We start from the raw sequence: 24,673 nt of genomic DNA, 5'->3' as shown, positions 1-24,673 counted from the left end.
CTCCTTTGGGAAACCCTCACAGATACCCGGTGACTTCATTGGGGAACTGCTCACAGATACTCTACTGGGAAACAGCAACCTCCAGGCCTGTTGACTGGGGAAGCCTCGATCTGACACCTGCTGGGGATAACCATCCAAACCCCGCTAGGGAAAACGAATGCTACTCCGCTGGGGACAACCCATGCAATCCATAGATAGGATCAACTCAGCTGGGGATGCAAAAATCCGTCCGCTACGGAAACTCATCCAATCCACTGGTAGGATGAATACTGCTGGAGATATATTTCATTGAAACCCGCTCCACTCGGGGAATAGCAACCTTCTGACCTGGCTGCTGAGGAAACATCGTTTACCCGCCGAGGATAACCATCCTGACCCGGTTGGGGAATCCACAGACCTTGGATCTGCTGGGAATTGGTCCTCTCAGCTCTGCTTGGGGACCTCGCTGGGGAAATGAGAAAAGTTGGTACAGAACACCCATCGACTCGTCGAACCATGGTATCCGCCTCCCAATCTCGTATCAGCTTTCCACTTTTGAGAATTCCCAGACTCGTCTGGACCTTTTCTGCTCCATCATCTTGTATTCCCAATCGCCCCGCGCCCGACGGAAACGTACTCCTGGGATTTATACATACTTTTCAATCTTCCGACTTTGAAGAGTCTTCTTGATTATCATCAAGGATCGTCGTACGTCTCGACGTCTTCTCGTCATCCCTTCATATTCTTTCATCCCTGAGCGAACTCTTTGGGGATTTGTTTCATCAACAGCTTCCACATCACAACCTGCAAGTGAGTGAAAAAATACCTAACAGTTCCTGCAAAACAGATCGTCAGATAAAACCGTGCCCCAGGCGTGTCAAGATTTCAACACTTGGGTCACTCAACCTTCCGAATAAGATTCCAAGCTTTCAATCTTATAAACATGCATTGGAAGGGACCTGTATGTCTTAAAATGCAAGATTCTTTATCAAAAATATCTGGATGTTTTTGCAATCAAAGCGGTAATGAAAAACAAAAACAAAAATTATTTGACTGAATATGCATTTTATTGATTGAAAAAGTGTGGCTCAAATGAGCAATACAAAGGAAGCAATTCCTGAAAAGAGGTAATTGCGCACAAAAGGAAAAATCTATCCTAATGGCAACGTGAAACCCGTGATCTCATCGAGTTCCAACTCGGTTACACCCCATATGTCCTCAGACTCTCCATACTTTTTGCCTTCTGAACAAGACGTTTCCGATTGATCCCTACCGGGTATTATCCATGATGCCTTAACCAAAGCGCAAACGATCATGCTGGACGCAGTTGTTCGTTTCAATCCCTCTTTTGCCTGGACCGCCCTTTCGGGTCTTCAGTCCATCGGGATACCCATTTTTGCCCAAGTCGCCTTTTCAGGTTTTCGACTTGCCGGGTGTACAGTTTTTTCCATTCTATCCCTAATTTTTGCCCGAACCTTTCTTTCTGTTTTTCGGTTCGCCGGGATGACCATTTTTGCCTGGACTATTTTATTCTTTTCGTCCAGCGGGTCTCTTATACGAAGTATTTTTTAACTGCATCCGCATTCACAGGGGATGGAAAATCCTCGCCATCCATGGTCGTTAACAACAAGGCTCCGCCAGAGAAAACCTTCTTGACCACGAACGGACCCTCATAATTAGGTGTCCATTTGCCCCTTCGATCATTTTGAGGAGGAAGGATCCTTTTCAGCACCATATCACCTACGTGATATACCCGAGGTCGCACCTTCTTGTCGAAAGCACGTTTCATCCTTTGTTGGTACAACTGCCCATGACAGATGGCTGCTAGCCTCTTTTCCTCTATCAGGCTCAACTCTTCATACTGGGTCCTTACCCATTCAGCCTCTTGCAATCTTACGTCCATCAGGACTCTCAAAGAGGGAATCTGAACTTCAACAGGTAATACCGCCTCCATTCCATATACTAATGAGAAAGACGTTGCCCCAGTAGATGTATCGAAGATCGATACCCAGGATACAAGCTTCATACTCAATCACACCGTCGGTGCATTCAAACGTCATCCGGGCAGCAAAAGCTCATTCACCTTAACCTCCCCATCAAACATCAGAATCCGTTCGGATTCAGGGTCAAGCCCCTCCTCCGGGATCGGTTACTCTCAATCTTTCGATTGGAGCACCTCGAGATGTCCTCATCAGGGAATTCAAACCTCATCAGTCGATAATCCTCAATGGGTTGCGGAGCGATGTAATCAGACACTACACCCCTTGATTGCTTTCTGAGAGCATCACAAATCCGTCAACATTCTTTTCGCAACCCGTCCGGTTAATGCTGACTTCTCAGATATGTACTTGGTCGGATCCATCTTGGAAACCCACAAAGTGGTATGAACCAGCATATACTGTCTCAGCCGGCGAGCAGCCTATGCCAAAGTACAGCAAGTTTTCTCGAACAGTGAATGTATTGTTTCACAGTCGATAAACTTTTTGCTAAGGTAAATTGCATGCTCTTTTCGACAAGACTCGTCATGCTGCCCCAATACACCTCGTAGACCCCTCGAAGGCCGTCAAGTACAGATTAACAATTGCTCCTTTCACAGGAGGCATCAGACCCAGAGGTTCCTGCTACTCATTCTTTTTCCTTTATTTTCCATGCCTCTTGGCAATCATTATTTCACTTGACTGTTTGATCTGTTTTTTTTCTTGAATGGGTTCCCACGTGGCTATTAGATGAGATATGAACCATGACAGGTAGTTCAATCTTTCTATGAAACCACGAACCTCTCTTTTTCTTTCTCGGTTCAGGCGTTTCTCTTATTGTTCTTTTTTCCTTTTTTTTTTTTTTTTTTTTTTGCAGGATCAACCTCGATTCCTCTCTTACAATGAACCCCAATCATCTTACCGGACCGCACTCTGATAGTGCACTCACTTGAATTCAACCTCAGTTTGAATTGTCTCAACCGGTCAAACGACTTGCCCCGGTCCGCCAGATGCCCCCCTCCTGTTTGGGACTTTGCTATCATGTCATAGCATTTGATTTCATGACGAATCATATCATGAAACAAAGTCACTCCGATACGCGGCATTGGCGTTCTGCTCCTCTAGAGGACAGTCTTCTCTCCATGGTAGTCTGTGCATAATGACATTGGTATCCGACCCTGGCATATCCTGACATGACCAGGCGAAGGTATCCACATGTCCCTTCAACAGGACTACCGTTCTGCTCTCGACTCGCCTCTGAAGCGGCCCCAATTTTCCTATTTCCTTCCTGACCTCGGCGGTGCTTGGAATAACAATCTCAACCCGCTTCACGTGCGGCTGAATCACCTTCTCCTCTTGTTTCAACAACCTGGCTAATTCCAGCAGATCACAATCTTCTTCGTCTTCTTCTTCAGCAAGATAGATTGGATTGTCGAAGTCATATGAGGTGTAACCAAATTGTTATCAACGAGATCCGGAGAATTATTTTTCGACTTTGGGACGAGACAAATCAAAAAGGAAAAAACAGAAAACAAACATTGCCATTTTTATTTGTTTTTAAACTACAAAAATAAATGAAAAACAGGGAACACCGCTTTTTGACTGAAAAACATCCATTTATTAATGATGCAGAAAATGCAAATTTAAACATGAGGTGGCCCTTACAATGAACCATTACGTGTCGGGCAACACGTATGGCTTTCATGCAGATAAAACTGAAAACAAGAAATTATTACTCTTCGGGATGAGTGACAGTGCTGATCTTTCAGGCCTTCCAGTTCCCTGGTACGCACGCTTTTATCCACGACTCCAGCTCACAGTCACTGTCAGTATCTTCCCCCATCGCACAGACGCGATCTGAATTTTCAGCAATTGCACCCACCATCGCCTGTCCATGCGCCGGCATGGGATTGGCATTAGCATTCAATGACAATGTAAAATTGAGGGCCTTGGAATCCACCAGATCTTGGACAGTATGCTTGAAGGCTCTACAACCCTCAATGTTATGCCCAGGCGCACCAGAATGGAATTCACACCTGGCGTTCTCATTATAGTTAGGTGGCCTCTGATCTGATCTCAATGGAGCTAACATCCTTGGCTGAACCATCCCCAGATCCATCAACTTTTTAAACAGAAGAGCATACGTCATGGGTGGCTTGTCAAAATGACGATCAACCCCCTTTCCTTTCACTTGACTCCCAGCTCCCTGTATCTTCTGTGGAGTTGTCTGAGGTTGCTGTCGGACTGACTGTTTACCAGCAGGGATGGTTACTGCAGCAGTGTGCTGGTAGTAACGACCCCTACCGTGTCCTCTCTGGGCGTACACAGCACTCGATTCACCCTCATCCTTGTACTGGTCATTACCAAAGGATTTCTTCGGTCCAGATGACGAAGCATTTCCTTGCATGTTCCCCATCTTCAGCCAGTCTTCAATCCTCCCCACCTTTTCGGCAATTACTTTCTGCCCCAAGGCGAACTCTTTCATGACATTGATCAAATCTCCCATCTTCTCTTTCAGTTCGAGAATGTCGGCGTTGGACGGATTCATCATTCCTGTGTCAATCAAACAGGTTAGAAACTGACACCTGCAAAATAGAAAACAAGTTATTATGCATGAATGCAATGTCCATCCACATGAGGAACACTTTGTCTCTTGATCCTGGCTTCATTGAGACAAATAATAATCCGGCCGCAATATTCTGATATTCAACATTTGATTTCATCGTGCAGATCAGAGATATGTGATTTAGCATGATACCCCCAAACCATGTGTGTGCTTGTGTGAGTGCATACGGTAAAGCAAATAAAGCTTGAAGATCAATCACTAAATGAAAATAACCATCACATAGCAAAATGCACAATCAGTGCCATAGTCATACATCAAATCAGATACAAATCTCCAGAATCAGGAAAGAAATACAAGCAAGTAAATTCCGTCAACAAGCCTGACGGTAATCCAACACAAATGACCAAGCTAGCCTGATGAGGGTCCCACAGATGGCCCTACATCATCAACCATCCTAGCGAACTCTGCGGCGAACCTGAGCTCGGTGTTCTCCTGCTGTAATCTCCCCACCTCCTTCTGGTGAATCTTCATCTGCCTGAAGTAGTAATCTCTCTCATTCATGTAATGATCTCTCTCAGCAATGATCTTCATGTTCTCTGATTCCTTAACCTTCAGCTTGGACTCCCACTCATCAATAAGAACTCGGACTCTGTCGTCCCTCTGGTCTCTCACGAGGATTTGCCTCCTCTTCTCATCTTCAATAGCCTTTGCAGCTCTGGCTAGCTTCTCCTTAGTGATGTCGTGCTCCTTGGTAGATGACGCTAAGGCTTGGCTGACCTTCCCATAATAGGCAGTATCCATCTCAAAGCGCTTTGCTTCTAAGGCATGTCGCTTGTCTTGATCTTCCATCTTCACTTTGATCTCCTGGTTGGCCGTCTGAAACCGAGCAACAGTCATCTCCAATTCCGCTTTCTCTGCAAGCAACTGATCTCTGGCTCTCTTCATCTCAAGGAATTCTTCCATACTGACAGAAGAACTTGGACCCTCAATCATAGGATACCCAGGATCACCTCCAGGAAACGGTAGAAATGTGAGCTCTATCCTCTTCCGAAGCCAATCATCAAATAGAGGAAAATACCGACAATTAACTTTGCCAAATGGAACCTTGCCCTTCCTCTGAATGTTACGCCATGCCCCTGACACCTGCCTCAACTTGGCCTGATCGCCCTCAGCTGAGAAGTAAAATGACTCCTGAATCTCTCGCTCGAGAGGAGGAACCTCCATGGCAAACCCCATCTGTCTCCTAAGAAGCGTCGGGTTGTAATTAATGCAACCCTGAACACCTATGAGAGGCACGTTGGGAAATCTCCCACAACTGTATATGAAATCCCGTCCAGCCATACCGTTATGAGTCCATGCTATATCATCAGCCCGCAAACCCATCAACCTGAATGACCATTTGACAGTAGGATCAAGATGAGCAAAAGCACCTCGAGAAGGCAAATACCCCATAAACCACCTGAAGAGCATCTGAGGACAACACCTGATCAAACCCCACGCCGCTTCTCGTTTCTGTTATGAACCGAGTAGTAAACATCTCCGATCAGAGTAGGAATAGGGTTTCTCTGCATGAACAGTCTGATAGCATTATGGTCCACAAAATTCTTCTGATTAGGAAATAAGATAATCCCATAAATGCTCACAGCAATCAGAGCGCAAACCGTCTTCCAATTACCCATAGCAGCATGCTCCTTGGCATTAGCCTCCAAGAAACTCAAATGAAATCCAGGTAACTTCCCCTTTTCCTTCAAACTTTCCTTGACCATTTCCGGACTCAAATAAAGAGCACGAGAAATCCCAAGGACATCTGGCTCCGCCCTAGTGACATGAAAAGGAATCTGATCGCGGATCTGCATACCCAGGTGTTGGTGTAAGCCCTAGAGGCCAATACATTTTGGTACTTGTATCGAATAATAAAAGGCATTCTCTTTATTATGGTTGATTAATAAAGTCCCTGGAATAGATAGTCCGTTTAATGTATTAAGTGTGACTTAATCATGAGAACACATTAAACATAAGGACATTATTCCTAAAGTATCCGTAGTCGAGCTTTAGTGTGAAGTGGGATAACATTAAAGCATTAAGACTATTATGTTTGTAGACTGATGATCACATCTCATGGATCATGGATAAAGAGTTATCAAGTCTTAAACATAGGTATGAATATTAGGAGTAATATTTATACCGGATTGACCCGCTATGAGAATACTATATAGAAAGTTATGCAAAGTGTCATAAGTTATTCTCATGGTGATAATAGTGTATTCCACTCTTCGACCTGAAACCACTATGGATCCTAGATGTAGAGTCGAGTGCTTTATTGCTGATCCAACGTTGTCCGTAACTGGATAACCATAAAGACAGTTGATGGGTACTCCACAAAGCATGCTGAGGGACATGAGTGACCTAGATGGAATTTGCCCATCCTGCGTAACAGGATAAATGTCTATGGGCCCAATATTGAACTGGACAAGGATGACACGGTCTATACCTTGTGTTCAATATAGATATAAGGGCAAAAGGGTAATTATACACATAATTATTATCACAAATGGTTTTGTCAGATCACATGACATTTTCGTGTCTTGGGTAGCAGTGATGTGTTGCTAGATACCGCTCACTGTTTATTATGTTAAATGCGTGATTTAATATAATTGCCAACGTCACGAAAACCTACAGGGTCACACACAAAGGACGGATTGATGAGAGATAGAGTAACTAAGGAATACCGTAAGGTACGGTGCCCTTAAGTGAGTTATAGAACATCGTAAGGTACGGTGTACTTGAGTAGAATACGAAATATGGTAAGGTACCATGGGCTTAAGTGATTTTGGGCATATTATAAGATATGGGCCAAAATACACTTAAGTGGGCTTTTTAGCTTGAAGCCCACACAAGTGGTTCTATAAATAGAACTCTTGTGCAGAAGCAAAAATTGCGGTTGCATTATTTTCGTTTTCTATCATTCTCTCTCTCTCTCTCTCTCTCTCTCTCTCTCTCTCTCTCTCTCTCTCACTCAAAGCCTTCATTCGTACCAGCTAGCACTGAGATTGAAGGAACCCGTTCGTGTGGACTGAGTAGAGACGTTGTCATCGTTCAACGTTCGTGATCGCTCCGTGGATCTGCATCAAAGGTTTTGATCGTCATAAGAGATCTGCACCAAAGGTTTGAATCGTCACAAGAGGTAAATATTCTATCACTGATCATGACCATTCGTAAGGATCTCTAAAGGAGAAATTTTTTTAATTTCCGCTGCGTTTTGGACCGCAATTCTCCTTCAGTGGTATCAGAGCCACTTACGAAACCATGAATCGGATAACTGTTAAATTTCTGTATTAATATGATTAAAAGACAGAATGAATCAATTAATTAAACGGGTAATTAAATTTGGCATCATGAGTGTATAAGTTGGATGATTGATGTTGACTATGCTTCGGAATCCGACATTAGTATGGTGAAGCAGCGATACATCGATCGTCCATAGGTTACACAATTGAGACCGATCAACTTATATATGATATAAGTAATCCTAATGCAAAGTACGGTATATGTGATATACTGTTTCTGTTTCATTCATTCGAACACTAAATGATTGTTTTCCTTTGAGCGATCAATGGTCATTTGCTTCGGAATCCGACATTAGTATGGTGAAGCAATGACCTGTTGATCAATCATATTGAATCAACAATCGAGGTGTGTTTGACGGTCTGAAATTGGCGTATTAGGGTTGGTGACGGCGCAAGGGTTGTGCCGTCAAGGAGTTGTCAATTTAGGGTTTTTTGGAACACGTGTGTTGACTCTTTCAAAGTTTGTTATTTGGCCGCGTGAAGCTCGTGTGACGAGCGTAACAAGCGTAACAAACTGGATGCGTGACGGTCGTAACGTACCCTGTAACGGTCGTCACACTCACATGACCTGTGACGGTCGTAACGTGTTTTGTGTGACGGTCATCACACTCACATGACCTGTGACGATCGTAACAATGCTGTGACGGTCGTCACACTCACGGGGTTCTGTTTTGTGACTACGCAAGGGTTGTGTTGATGCAAAACAATGTCCATTTCAAATGAATTGTTCATTAAAATTTTGGACAGGGGCGCTGCCCCTCCAACCCCGCAAGGGCGCTGCCCCTTGACCCCGTCCGCTGATCGGTCAGCGGAACCACCGCCCGCTGACCGGGCAGCGGAACCCCCGGCTAACTCTGCGTAGTGTGATCGGTCGCCGAAATTTAATTTGGTTTTAATTAATTAAAGGAATTAAAATTTAATAATAACAATGTGTTTATTATTATTGCCTCGTGGTGATCAGTTATGGCCTTAGTTGTCCTTTATTTTGTTTTGGGTTTTTAAATACGACCTGCGTGTCGTGCCTCTCCTTTTGATCTCTTAATGTAACTTCTTTTCTCATCTCAATCCCTCGTATGTAAAACGAGTTTCTTCTGGAATGTAATGTTATGAAGAAAGAGAAGAAGACAATGTTATGAAGAAAGAGAAGATTTCAATATCAAAGGAGAACAACCTTGAAGATCAAAGGAGGACAACCTTGAAGATCTTGCTTGGAGAAGCTTAGATCGTTATTAGGTTAGCTTAGGTTCTCTCATTGGCTTGGGAGAACAATTGCGCTAGGGGCCATAACTGTTTCATTGTTATGTATGTTGATGCATGTGAATGTATGTGAATGTATGTTGATGCATGTGAGAGACGATTTATATGATAAACAAGCCGGTGAGATCAGTACAATTGCAATTCCCTCAAAATTAAATATTAAGTTTATGCTTTCCAAGTTTTAACACTCATCAAGACTAGTAATGGATAATGTAGGTTTCGCCTACGCGAGGTGCATGATCTATATATTAGTAAGGTGCGATGGGATAATTGTAATATCCAACTGTTAAAACAATGGGTCAAACTTAACTAAACAAATTATAATAAGATTATATATATGTTTAGAAGCAAGAGTTGGGAATGATCCATATGATGGATTGGAATAAGGAGTTATTCACCCAACTGAAATATTCGAGAGTTGTATGAGATACAATTGGAAGGAGTTCCTACCTAAATAACCTAGTTTTGTGTAATCCGCCTACGCGGACTTAGAACGAAGTGAAATATGGATCTCGACCCACTAGAAAATCTTCCAACGGAATTTTCCGAATCAAATGATGAGGGTCATTTGTTTTGAGTAAAATAGTGGGAGCATATTTGATTAAAGGCCTAATTAAATATGTCAATGATACTTATATTTTCTTAATCCTTATGTAGATAACCATGACAGCAAACACCTCTAACAACATCTTGCGATCAATCCTTGACAAGGAAAAATTGTCTGGGACAAATTTTCTGGATTGGCACCGAAACCTGAGGATTGTCCTCAAACATGATAAAAAGCTGTATGTCTTGGAGACACCTGTTCCTGAAGAGGAACCTCCTAGTTCTGCACCTAAGGCAGAAAGAGATGCTTATAAGAAGCATGTCGATGATGCCAATGAAACTGCTTGTCTCATGCTGGCTACCATGAACTCAGAATTGCAAAAGCAACATGAGAACATGTCAGCATTCGATATGATCGAACACCTGAAGTTGCTCTATCAAGAGCAAGCAAGGCATGAGAGGTTTGAAGTTTCAAAAGCCCTTTTTCAAAGCAAGTTAGCTGAGGGAGCCCCTGTAGGTCCCCATGTACTCAAGATGATTGGGTATGTGGAAAACCTTGAGAGATTGGGTTTTCCCCTCGAAAAGGAACTTGCAACTGATTTGATCTTGCAATCGTTGCCAGATAGTTTCAGTCAATTTGTCCTATATTTCAATATGATTGATATGGACAAATCTCTTCCTGAACTGCTCGCCATGTTAAGAACTGCCGAGCAGAATCTGAAGTCAAAAGGGAAGTCCATTCTGATGATCGGAAATGGAAAGAGACAGAACAAAAGGCCCACTAAGCATGGTGATAAAGGGAAGGGCAAGGAAGTTGCCAAACCCAAACCCACTATTGCTGCTTTGAAGCCTAGTGGAAGCATAGAAAAAGAAGGCACCTGCTTCCATTGCGGTAAGACCGCACACTGGAAGAGGAACTGCCCAAAGTACCTGGAAGATAGGAAGAATGGAGTAGAGACTCCAACTTCAGGTATTTTTGTTATTGAAATTAATTTATCTACTTCTGCATCATGGGTATTAGATACTGGATGCGGTTCTCACATTTGTACAAATGTGCAAGAACTAAAAGGGAGTAGAAAATTGGCAAAAGGTGAAGTCGACCTACGAGTTGGTAATGGAGCAAAGGTTGCTGCCTTAGCCGTAGGAACTTATGAATTGACTTTACCTAGTGGCTTAATAATTCAGTTAGAGAACTGTTATTATGTACCAGCAATTAGCAGGAATATTATTTCCGTTTCTTGTTTGGACAAGTTCGGTTTTTCATTCGTAATAAAGAACAATTGTTGTTCAATTTATATGAATGATATATTCTATGCTACTGCACAAATGAACAATGGACTATATGTCATTGATCTCGAAATGCCTATATATAACATTAATACTAAAAGGATGAAACCTAACGAGTTAAATCCAACTTACCTTTGGCATTGTCGATTAGGCCACATAAATGAGAAACGCATTTCCAAACTCCATAAAGATGGACTCTTGGACTCTTTTGATTATGAATCATATGAGACATGCAGATCTTGTTTAATTGGAAAGATGACAAAGTCTCCATTCACAGGAAAAGGTGAAAGAGCTAATGATCTTTTGGCCCTCATACATACTGATGTATGTGGACCACTGAACATACCAGCCAGAGGAGGTTTTCAGTACTTCATCACATTCACTGATGATTTCAGTAGATACGGTTATGTGTATTTAATGAAACGCAAATCAGAGTCCTTTGAAAAGTTCAAGGAATTCAAGAATGAAGTACAAAACCAACTAGGTAAGAATATTAAAACTCTTCGATCAGATCGAGGTGGTGAGTATTTAAGCCTAGAGTTTGATGACCATCTGAAAGAGTGTGGGATCCTATCCCAACTCACTCCTCCTGGAACACCCCAATGGAATGGTGTGTCTGAGAGAAGAAATCGAACCCTGTTAGACATGGTCTGATCCATGATGAGTCACGCCGATCTTCCAAACTCCATTTGGGGACATGCACTATTGACAGCAGCTTACACACTTAACCGTGTTCCATCCAAAAAGGTTGAGAAGACACCATATGAGATATGGAGTGGTAAGAAACCACATATGTCTTACATAAAGATTTGGGGTTGCGAGGTTTATGTGAAATGACAAGTTTCAACTAAGCTTGAGCCCAAATCTGACAAATGCTTATTTGTGGGGTATCCTAAAGAAACAAGAGGATATTATTTCTACAATCCTTCTGAGGGCAAAATGTTTGTCGCTCGAACCTGAGTTTTCCTAGAGAGGGATTTTATTTCCAAAGGAATCAGTGGGAGGAAAGTAGAACTTGAAGAAATTCAAGAATCACAAATTATAGATACACCTATGGAGGAATTAGAGCAGGAAACACAAGTGGTTGTGTAAGAGCAACCTGCTCAAGTAGAACAAGACCAGCGTAGGTCAGGCAGGATACGTCACCTACCTGAGATATATGGATATCTGATCAAGGTGATGTATTACTCATGGATCAAGATGAGCCTGTGACCTACTCATGGAATCTTCGCCTTGATGAAACAGTAAAACTGTATGGATTCATCAAGAACGAAGATGAGCCTTGTGTCTACAAGAAGGTTAGTGGGAGCATGATCGTATTCCTGGTATTATATGTAGATGACATATTACTTATTGGAAACGATATCCCTACCCTGCAACAAGCAAAATCTTGGGTGGGGAAATGCTTATCTATGAAGGACCTAGGTGAAGCAGCCTATATATTAGGAATCAGAATCTATAGAGATAGATCATAAAATGCTTGGCCTAAGTCAGAGTACATAGACAAGGTGCTGAGACGCTTTAATATGAATGATTCCAATGGTTTTGTGTTTTGCTGAAATGGTGGCGCTGTGAGCTTGAAAAGTTCAAAGCAAGATACAGTTGCTGAATCTACAACCGAGGCCGAGTATATTGTTGCCTCAAGTGCAGCAAAGGAAGCTGTTTGGATCAAAAAAAGGTTCATTAGTGAACTTGGCATAGTCCCTAGCATTGTGGATCCCATTGGTCTCTATTATGATAACAATGGTGCTATCGCATAAGCTAAGGAGCCTAGATCTCACCGACGATCCAAACACATACTTAGACGTTGTGTGAGAATATGTAGAGTACCTACACTTGACAATATAGCTGACCCACTGACAAAGCCTCTTGCGCAGCAGAAGCATGATGGCCATACTAGATCAATGGGCATAAGGGGTATACCTGATTGGCTCTAGTGCTAGTGGGAGATTGTTGGTGTAAGCCCTAGAGGCCAATACATTTTGGTACTTGTATCGAATAATAAAAGGCATTCTCTTTATTATGGTTGATTAATAAAGTCCCTGGAATAGATAGTCCGTTTAATGTATTAAGTGTGACTTAATCATGAGAACACATTAAACATAAGGACATTATTCCTAAAGTATCCGTAGTCGAGCTTTAGTGTGAAGTGGGATAACATTAAAGCATTAAGACTATTATGTTTGTAGACTGATGATCACATCTCATGGATCATGGATAAAGAGTTATCAAGTCTTAAACATAGGTATGAATATTAGGAGTAATATTTATACCGGATTGACCCGCTATGAGAATACTATATAGAAAGTTATGCAAAGTGTCATAAGTTATTCTCATGGTGATAATAGTGTATTCCACTCTTCGACCTGAAACCACTATGGATCCTAGATGTAGAGTCGAGTGCTTTATTGCTGATCCAACGTTGTCCGTAACTGGATAACCATAAAGACAGTTGATGGGTACTCCACAAAGCATGCTGAGGGACATGAGTGACCTAGATGGAATTTGCCCATCCTGCGTAACAGGATAAATGTCTATAGGCCCAATATTGAACTGGACAAGGATGACACGGTCTATACCTTGTGTTCAATATAGATATAAGGGCAAAAGGGTAATTATACACATAATTATTATCACAAATGGTTTTGTCAGATCACATGACATTTTCGTGTCTTGGGTAGCAGTGATGTGTTGCTAGATACCGCTCACTGTTTATTATGTTAAATGCGTGATTTAATATAATTGTCAACGTCACGAAAACCTACAGGGTCACACACAAAGGACGGATTGATGAGAGATAGAGTAACTAAGGAATACCGTAAGGTACGGTGCCCTTAAGTGAGTTATAGAACATCGTAAGGTACGGTGTACTTGAGTAGAATACGAAATATGGTAAGGTACCATGGGCTTAAGTGATTTTGGGCATATTATAAGATATGGGCCAAAATACACTTAAGTGGGCTTTTTAGCTTGAAGCCCACACAAGTGGTTCTATAAATAGAACTCTTGTGCAGAAGCAAAAATTGCGGTTGCATTATTTTCGTTTTCTATCATTCTCTCTCTCTCTCTCTCTCTCTCTCTCTCTCTCTCTCTCTCACTCAAAGCCTTCATTCGTACCAGCTAGCACTGAGATTGAAGGAACCCGTTCGTGTGGACTGAGTAGAGACGTTGTCATCGTTCAACGTTCGTGATCGCTCCGTGGATCTGCATCAAAGGTTTTGATCGTCATAAGAGATCTGCACCAAAGGTTTGAATCGTCACAAGAGGTAAATATTCTATCACTGATCATGACCATTCGTAAGGATCTCTAAAGGAGAATTTTTTTTAATTTTCGCTGCGTTTTGGACCGCAATTCTCCTTCACCAGGATGCTAGCATAGTCCTCCATCAGAGGTCCCAACAGATAATCTGGAAATACGAAACACCTCAGCCCCAGATCATAGAACTGAAGAAGAGTATGAATGGCACTTCTGTCACTGTCTGTGAGTCTGAAAACCGTCTTCAGGATACTACCGTATGACTCTCTGAACATCCCCACATGGTCGGGAGTAATCAATGCTATCATCTCCTTCAGCACACCAATCTCAGGATCGAAGTCTCTCAACCAGGATCTCGATCAAAAATGTCCCTGCATATGGGTAAACATGTGTTAGATGCAGGTAAATGCAAAATGTAATGATGTTGATGAATGAATGCAATGCATTGCCATCCTCCAAGTCATCTGATCGATTGTTGCTCTGACCCACGGCCCGGATCTTTGAACTGATCACAACCATCTGAGGGAACATGTAACCACAAATCCAACTCAAGGGTTCCGAAATAAACGGAAGACAGATACATCATCATCATCATCAAACCATCTCTGAACAGATACCAATAACCATCTGAATCGGCCCGGGGAATCCTGAAATAAACGGATCCCCACTGATAAGTAACTCGGCCCGGGGAATCCTGAAATAAACGGATCCCCACTGATAAATACTACAGACAGCACTCCGGCGTCACGACAATAAATGGCCATAAATCCGACTTATAAATATAACTCTGATCAGCGGAACCATTAGTCACCATCTGAGTCACCATCTGAACATGCATCTGAAAGAATCACCCTCCCCTCACAGGTAAATTCTAATCAGGTCATCCTAAGGCGGACAATAGTCTCGACAATCGGGCAGAGATACTCAATGGGTTTGCCCTTTCGGGTGTGCCATTGTAGCTCTCCTGAGATCATCTAAACCAAAGATCCGGGAAATGATCGGTCACCAGAGTCAACAGCTCAAATGAAGTAACTCAACCAAAGTGGAATACCCACAGAGGCAAGCACTATCAAATGAACCTCGTCCGGCTTGTGGTACATCATGCTGCCAGGCACATATTGACCTAACATGAAGGAGGCAACATGAGACCACACTAGTCCTAGGTGTATGCTCGGGCCTGGGTTTTAGCCCCACTCAGAACACCCACCCCAAAACAGAGGAACCACCTGCACAGAGGACGACAACATGATAGTATGATGCATGCAAATATTTATGCAAATATATACAGGTTAGAATAATAAATGCAATAAATCAAACATTACAAGCAACCCAAACTATCCTAGAACGCTAGGAAAGACTCGCTTAGGGAAGATGGACCAGCACAGGTCAACATCTATCCCGTTTTCCCCAGCAGAGTCGCCAGCTGTCGCATCCTGCGAAAAATCAACCGGCGGGCTAAAACAAAAACAACACAGAGCCGCCACTGCGCGTTATTTATCCCAAGGAAAGGAAACGCTCAGAGAAACCTGGAAAGGAAATGGTCTCGCGACCAAAGAGAAAGGGTAAGGGAGTCGGTTACGCAAGGGGAAGGTATTAGCACCCCTCACGTCCGTCGTACTCGACGGGATCCACGTTCTAAGAAAAGAAAAGGTTGCTAAATCATCACACACACACACAGGGGAACGCAGGTGGGGTTAAGAGAAGGGAGCTCGATAGGACATCGCATCCTATGCCTACATATCTCGTCTGGAACGAGAATCAGAGCCACTGTAGTTCGGCTTACGCACGCCAAACAACACACGCACCCAAATAGGCAAACATGGAGCCTGAATGCCAATCACTGGGCTTACATCAGCATCCGAACCAAACCAACACAAAACGGCAAACGTGGAGCCCGACAGCCAATCACTGGACTTACGTCAGCATCCGAACCAAACAAACACAATCAGATGACAAGTAAACACACACAAAAAGAAAAAAAGTGCCCGGAGAGGTCTCGCACGACCTCCTGCCTACATACCTCGTCTGGAACAAGGATCAGGGCGATGTAGTTCCCCCTCAAGGGAAAGAAAAACTAGCCAGAAACCAAGGGAAGACACACTACCAGGGAGCTGGACTCGAGCCTAGTGTTGTCATGCATCATTACCCTACATTCAGGTTTCTACCTACTTGCACAATTGCAAGCTAATCCTATCCAGGAAGAAAGCAAACATACAAGCATACAAGCAAACAGAGCAAACAAATATTCACAAAGCACACACTATAGCCAATCAAGTGAGGCTCAAACAATGGGTTTGACTGCCGAAGCAAGTCATCTGTACATGGGTAGTATTCGCTCTTAACCTTGCCATTACGAGGCTAAGGTGAAGCAGATGAAAAGGTGAAGTGAGGATGAGACCTCACAGCTCTTATCCCTGACCAGGGAGAGCTTCAGACAAAGGAGCGTGGGTCCAGAATGGGGGGACCCTTCTACGCTCAAAGACTCTGACTCGATTGTGCAACAGCACAAGATCTTGGGTTTGTGTCCCAATGCATCAACACACAGCCGTGTGAGCAAAGGGACGACTCACAGAATAGTGGGGGATAGATTGCATATCCCTTTGATCCACCAATTGCCTCATAGAGGTCTTTCACCTGCTTGGCACAAATGTAAACAATCACAAACATCGCCTCTTAAGGAGGACTTCAGACAATTGCCCGGCCAGGTAACAGGCCGGGTCTCCCAGACTACATGAAGAATAGAAGTCCTACCTCAAGTGGTTTAAAAACCAAGCAGCAGCAAGCAAGTTCTTAAAGAACTGTAAGCGACTAAATGTACCTGAAATCAATCAAGTATCATCAGTACTCAGACAAACAACAATAAACAGCAAATGTTAATCAGTCAGACTATACAGATTAAGCAACACAGATTAATGCACACAAGTGCAAGCTATAAGCTCAAGCTCAAGCTTCACAACCTACAAAACAAAGTCATGTTAGTTCAAAACATCCAACAATCTCAATTTAATTGACTTGAAGCATTCTCCTTAAGCATCATGCATTTCATCCTGAAAAGTCACACCAAATGTGAGAAACTAGACCACTAGGCCAAGCCTAGGGTCCAAAAGGGAGAAAAAATTCTAAACAGCAAACAATTCTCAACCAAAACCAAATTAATGCAAATAGAAAGCAAATGCAATTGATCCCATACTCATATCATTCACCACATTCATTTCATGACCAAAACATCACAAACTAGGTCAAATGCAACATCCAATGTCCAAACAGAATAACTTCAATCAAAAGCATACCAAAACAATTCCAAAAATCCTCAAATAATTCACACCTAAACAGGACCTATTCAAGGTATATCATGTCAATTTTCAGCTCAATTGGACAAAAGGAACTAGGGCAATGAAAATCAAGAAATACAGACACAATTATTCAAGCCAATTCATAACACCAACACATGTATTCACTTCAAAAATTCATAAAACAGTTACAACATATTAGAAATGAATGGGACCAAAACAGGGATGTCCTACAATGTGTCTACAACCAGCATACCAAATTTCATCTCCATCTAAAACCATATGAGAATTTCACAAGAGATTTACAAACATGTGTCACACAAGCTTGCACAATGAGCCAACAGAGGAGAAAAATATCAATCAAATTGAAAATGCCATAGAAAAATCCAGAAAAATTCACATAACATCTCAACATATCAATGTTCATTCATGCAAAATTTCAATCCAATCCAACAATCATAGGCCAGGCAAAAATATTCATGAAGTTGACCTAGCTAGGTGTGACACAAATTGTCACACCTAGATTCAAAAAATCATATCTCACTCCACAGGTATCCAAAAATCACAAACTTTATATGTAAATCACCATCAACATGTCTAGAATGAGCTCAAAAAATTTCAGGAATTTCTTTAAATGTATGAGCATTTCATGATGAAAATGGCAAAACATATAAAAAATGCACACAAGTCAAAGTTCTATAGTCCAAGTCAATATTTCACCATGCACAACTTGTAAAACCATGCTCATAAAAAACTAGAGGAAAAATGGGATCTAACAAAAAAATCCTCATAATTTTTGGATTAGCCATTATTTTTTTATGAATTTTTAAAGATTGAATGAATTGTTAAATAATTATTTAAGTGTTTTTGTTAATTAAATGGATTCAGTGGCAAAGCTGTAAATATGCGCTCAGGATGCCAAAACGCAGCGCTTTAGTAATTCGGTGGCAGCGTGTGAGTGGCCAGAAACGGAGGGAAACAGCTTTCAAATTTGGAATGGCACGCGCATGGATCAAACCACGAAGATTTCCAGAAATTACACGTTCTTCTTCATCTTTTTTCCAGATTCCATCAAGAACACAAGAACAACAAAACTCCATGAAAATTCACAAATAGATAGTCATTGGAAAGGTCTAATCGCCAGGAACACGAATATGCAAATGGTTCTACCTAATTTTTCCTAAATCTCCTGGATCGAACGAATTAGGTTTTGTTCTCAAATCTTTCAAACACGATTTCTCTCAACTCACTCAATCATTCCAAAATCTAAAGGTATCATGATAATCTATGTCAAACGAACTACAAAACGCATACAACAATTAACAAAATAGCGAGATTCGATTTGGCACCTTGATTTGAAGTCAGTGATGAAACTCGATGTTACAAGGTGTGTGGATCCAAAACAGATGGAGTATGAGCTTCAGGATGTTGACTTGAGGTGTTAGGTTGATCCAATGCAGCTTCTAGCGGAAGAATTTTCAATTCACCATGGTTGAGCCAAGGATGAACAGTCACGATCCATGAAGATTCTCAATGCCAAATGCCAAAACAGTTCTAGAGGAAGATGAAAGGAGCTTGAATCAAAAAGAAATTCGTGATTTGATGGAGAATTGGAAGAGTTATGCTCAATCTTGTTCTTGAAGTTTCTTGAGTTTTTTGGGAGAATTGGAGGGAAAAGTGGTTGAGATTCTTGTGAAATGTGATTCTAATCAGAAGTTTGTTATGATTAGGAATTTATACTCATGCTTAATCAGCTCTTAATCATGATTTAACCAAAGTGCAAGGTAATTAGCAAAAGTGTCACTTTCAAAGCAAGGGCAAAAATGCCATTTCACCACAGGCCAATGACAGCTCATTTGACAGCTCACACACTCTCAAAATGACATGTGTGATCTGTTGCAACTTGTCCCATGGTCATTGGTTGTGTATTTCTCATTTTCACTATGCCATGGCAATTTGTATACTTTTCAAGTGCAATTCACAAGTGACTTAACCAAATAATGAACCTCAACATGTTATGACCATTCAAACAATTTTCAAATTGCATTTGTGAGGTGTTGCAAAAATCCCCATTCAAAAATTCTCATTATTTCTCAAGTTGGACCATTTTGCCCCTGGATCTTTAACTGTACACTTGAAATTTGACTTTTTGCATTGACCATTTTTGATGAAATCCAATTATGCACCATGAAAGTACATGTCAAATGGAGTTTGCACATAAAAAGATCACTCAATTTGGACACTCCATGTGGAAGTTATGCCCCTCTGATTATGGGTCATTTTTGAAATTGAATGGACCATAACTTGCCAACCATACATGGGATTTTCAAGTTCTTGGACTTTTTGGAAAGGTTATAACAAGATCTACAACTTTCATGTTGAACAAATTTTCATTTGAAGCTTCCTTGGACACGTGGTCTTGAGGTGAAAAACTTTCCATTTTTGGAAACTTCTATTACAAGTCACTTTCTATTTTTGCAATTTTTGTCCTGACTTGATTTTCTCCATTCTTAAGCTTTGAAATGTCAAATAACACTTGTTCCAACATGAATGAAGTGTATCCAACTCATTTCCTTCTCCAAATCCATAAAATCATGCACAGTTGACCACAGTTGACTTTTCAACTGATAGATGAATTTGGCCATGCATAGATCAAACTGAGCCCCAATCTTCTGATGAAATGGCCCAAGGATGAAACCCTAGCCTCAATATGCACAATAAAACCATGGGATGATCCCCATATACATCATAGACCCCATCTCCTGATCATGCCCTGATTGGCCCAATGCACCTGATTAGGGTTGACCAGTGGTCAAAACCCTAATCTCAAGAAATCTGCTTCAACCCTTGATGATGTCAAACCATGATGATGATGATGTACCACTTCAATCAAGATGAAGACCAATCTCCTTGAGAACCACAAAACCCTAATTTGGACCTCCACATCCTCAGATGATTAATGACCAGTCCAATGAAACCTTAGCTTGCACTTTGACTTCCTCATCTTCTGACCAAGACTTGAGAGAATGACTTGCCCCATGTAACCACATGATATGCAATATGCAATGCTTAATGACCTAAAATGATATGCAACATGATATGCTAGTTCCAAGAGAGGAGGGCAAATTTTGAGGTGTTACAGGAATCCATAAGCTCCCCCTCTGTATCCCCATCCTATTGACTTTCCGTTATCAAAACTTGTACACTATCTTACAATGTTTCATTATGTTGAAAGAGAGCCTCCCCCACTGCGAACAATTGGGTTAAATTTGGTGGCGGAGGTGGATCGCTTAGGTTGTGAGACGATTCAGACATCGCACAGCTGGGCTGGGAGATGATTTTTTGTGTGGCCTGAGAAAATATTACCAAGGCCATATGGTGGGCGCCAAATGATATTGCTAAAAACACTAAAAGGTTGACTTCCTCGATGCAAGTTAGGGAGAGCCTCAAATGATTGGTTAAGTGTCTGAAATGTTTGTCTCAGGTCATTCCCCCCTTCCTCGTTTCTTCCTATTCTTTATATAGGCTCATTCCTTGTCTCAAACAATCATGAAAAGTCATTTCCTCTTCCTTTTGGCATTCAAAGCCTAGAAATTGATGTCACTTTACCATCAAATTTCACTTCTTAATGATTGGTAACATCCATTTCATTATGGTCCCATTATGACCTTTCACTTTCTAAAACCGTTTTCAGATGGTGGCCCTTTGACTATTATCCCAGCTTATCTGAATTCAATATCCAACGATGAGAGACTCACCACCTCGGCCCATCAGGATCCTGAACCCAACAATATGATGACTTCACGGGCCTGGCTATATCTCGGATCCCTTAGGCAAATATATCTTCTAGCTTTGACTACTACCTAACTTTCACCTGAACGATTCCTACTTCATCACCGACTTCTTCTGATTTTACATATCGATTGGTCAACATAAATTTTCGGGATGTAACAATACATATTTATTTTATTTTAAACTAAAATATATTATAAATGATAAAAGAGATTTGTTGTTAAAATAATAAGGATAAAAATGAAAGAAAAGATGATAAGTTATAAGCTAAAATGCTATTTGAAATATCATATGGAAAATAAGATATAAGCTAGTAGTAAAGTAAGCTATAAGCTAAAATGCTATTTAAAATGCGTATGAAAAATAAGATATAAGGTAGTAGTAAAATAAGTTATAAGTTCGTGATAAAAACATCGTTATTAAATAAGTCTAAATTGTCATATGAACTTATAAGCAAATTATAAGCTATAAACTCAAAATCGTGGTTTACCAAACAAAATCTCAATTGATGTCATTTGTTATTTTAAGATTCATTTTTAAAATTAGTAAAAATGTATAAGATAAATAAAATAAAGAATAAATAAAGACATTGATATATTAAGATAATCCTTCCATCATTATTATTAATTCATCACCATCATCCGTTTGCATTACTTTATAGATTTTTAAAATAAAAGTCAAAATTGTTTCAATATCCAACGTCTATGAATAATAGTGCAAAATTCTTTTACACTGTCAGTATATTTCAATTAAATTATTTAATTAATAATTAATTAATATTATATATATATATATATATATATATATATATATATATATATATATATATATATATATATAATATATATATATATATATATATATATATTTGATTTTTTTTTTATATATTTTATTTGAGAATTGATGTATTTAATCATATATGTTAATATGTCAAATGCAATTCTAAAAAAAATTTATATTTATTTACTCCGATCATTCAATTAACCATTTTATATATATTAAAAAAAAATAAAGAGAAAAAATAATATTTTTATTAAAATATCTTTATAATATATTAGAAATGATGAAAATAATATTAATTAAATAGTAAAATTAAAATATATATATGAAAAATTGAAATAAAATAATTTATTTTGAGATATTATTTTATTATAGGAGGTAGAGAGTATAGTAATTTGTATTGTCCAAAATTGAGTGTTGAAATAACATAATGATATAAAAGCAAAGAAATAGTACTATAGTTTAGAATTTCAGGAGTAAAGTAAAGCATAGCATAGAAGCGCAGTGTGTGTTGGTATGGTTTAATGAAAATGTGTGTGAAGCATATGACTCAACAGCAGTAACATAGCAGACACCACCACCACATACTTCAATAACAACAACACTTTCAATTTCATTTCTTCTTTCTTTCCATTAACAATCACCACCACCAACAACAACACTCTCAACAATGACAAAATCACCAAAAACCACCTGCGACCAAAACTCCAACATGAATCTCCTCCTAGTATTATTCCCACAGACCTCTTCACCTTCCCCTTCACCATCATCATCTTCAAAATCTCTCATAATCTCCAAAGCTCAATCCACAATCTCAATCTGCGCTCTTCTCCTCTTCACAACTCTCCTCCTCTTCACCCTCTCCACACTCCCCAACACCTCTCCACCATCCTCCCCATCACGACGCCGTTTCCTCCTCCACAACCACCACTATAACCACCACTTCGCCCTCCAGAAAATGGGTACCCTCTACCTCCGTGGAACCAAACCCATGTCTGATCTCCTCATCTCCCACGTCTCAGACGAAACCACCCACGAAGACTTTCGCTTCTTTCTAAGACTCCTCCATCGCTCCACTATCATTTCCTCAACCGACGTCGTTTTCATCTTCTCTTCACCTTCTTCAACTTCCACTTTCTCTCCCATTATTCAACAAGAGAATCATTCTTTCACAAAACTCCTTCACTCTTCCAACAACAACACATTTTTCAACACTACTCGGTTTTTCCACAAGGGAAATAATCACATTGGAGAACCGTTATGGGGTAACAAATTAAAAACTCTGAACAATGTTACTGCTAGTGCTACTTCGCTGAGTTATGGATCGGTACTGAGTTTCGACGCCTCTGAACTCGACCCGGAAAACTCCCTATCCGGGTTTCTCGACCGAGTTCCGTTTACTCTCCGACGCTGGGCGTGTTACCCAATGCTACTCGGTCGTGTCAGACGCAACTTCAAACACGTGATGCTAGTAGATGCCAAAAGCGTTTTGATACTCCGTGACCCGTTTGGGCGAGTCAAGAACCGGAGTCCTGAATCGGTTTTTCTCTTCAATAAACACGGAAAGAAGGCTCAATCAACTCAGCGCGCGGTTCTACCCGCTGTCATCATAGGCGGAGCTCGCGGGGTTCGACGGTTGTCTAATGCAGTGATGGTTGAGATTGTTCGGGCCGCGACTCAGCATAGGAAGAAGAAAAACTCGGTTTCTGAGTCTGTTGTTCTGAGTCAACTCGCGAGTAACGAGTTTCTATTGAGAAGTAAGAATGTTCAGTTAGTACTCTTGAACGAGTTAATACCGGAAGCGAGTTCACTCAGTGGACACAATTACGCAATAATTCAACGCGGTTTGAGTAATCATGATTTTAATTCTGTTATTAAGAAGCAAATTTGTTCGTCGGTGGTAGATTCTTCTGTTTATAAAGATTGTTAGTTAGTTTCCACAAAAAAAATAAAAAATAAAAAAATCACATTTATTATTTTTTATAATAATAGTTTTAATTTTAGTTTAAATTTCATTCTGATATATGTGAAGTTGTAATTGTACATTGGAATTACATTTTTGTATTCTTTCACTTAAAAAGTTATAAACTGTCATGTGTTTATGAACAGAGTTTAATACAAGATTTTGACCATGCATGACTATAGTATATATATATTTACATTATTTTATAATATTGATTTGATTTGTGTCTAAAGTTATTATTAGAACATGCCAAAAATTTGTTGTCAATCATTATAATTTGATTTTGGAACTTGCCTTGATAGATTTATTTTTTATTTATTGAAAATTGGTTATAATAGTACTAGTTTTGATGGTTTATGAAAATAAGAAAACATGATATTTAAGAAAATGGGAAGAAAGGAAAGAAAGTTAATGTTGGGGAACAGATCAGTTGTGAAAGGCATTGATGAGTCCATGTGCTTGAGAAGTTTTTTTTTGGCTCCAGCTTGTAATTAATGTGTTTTCTTTTTTAAATTTTGGTATTCAGTTTTACAGCTAACTAATTTAAAATGATAAGCAAATACTCTTAAAAAATGTGTGTAGTGTTAAAAGCAGGTTATTTTGAGGTTATGTTTGGTGTTTTTTAATTGCAAAT

General features: G+C 40.4%; 1 protein-coding gene across 1 annotated transcript; it reads left to right on the top strand.

Moving 5' to 3' along the window:
- Positions 1-22,528: 22,528 nt before the first annotated feature.
- On the top strand, positions 22,529-24,184 carry LOC127126335 (uncharacterized). Its single transcript, XM_051055246.1, has one exon. The coding sequence runs from the start codon at positions 22,747-22,749 to the stop codon at positions 24,004-24,006; it is 1,260 nt and encodes a 419-aa protein (XP_050911203.1). The 5' UTR covers positions 22,529-22,746; the 3' UTR covers positions 24,007-24,184.
- Positions 24,185-24,673: the final 489 nt, after the last annotated feature.

The sequence above is a fragment of the Lathyrus oleraceus genome, chromosome 3, assembly GCF_024323335.1.
Source record: "Lathyrus oleraceus cultivar Zhongwan6 chromosome 3, CAAS_Psat_ZW6_1.0, whole genome shotgun sequence".
Lineage (NCBI taxonomy): Eukaryota > Viridiplantae > Streptophyta > Magnoliopsida > Fabales > Fabaceae > Lathyrus > Lathyrus oleraceus.
The sequence above is the reverse complement of the archived record's forward strand: the minus strand, read 5'-3'. Positions and strand labels throughout refer to the sequence as shown.

Bases quoted from the DNA above. Each gene is read 5' to 3' on its own strand.
- LOC127126335 (XM_051055246.1), top strand. From the start codon at position 22,747: ATGACAAAATCACCAAAAACCACCTGCGACCAAAACTCCAACATGAAT.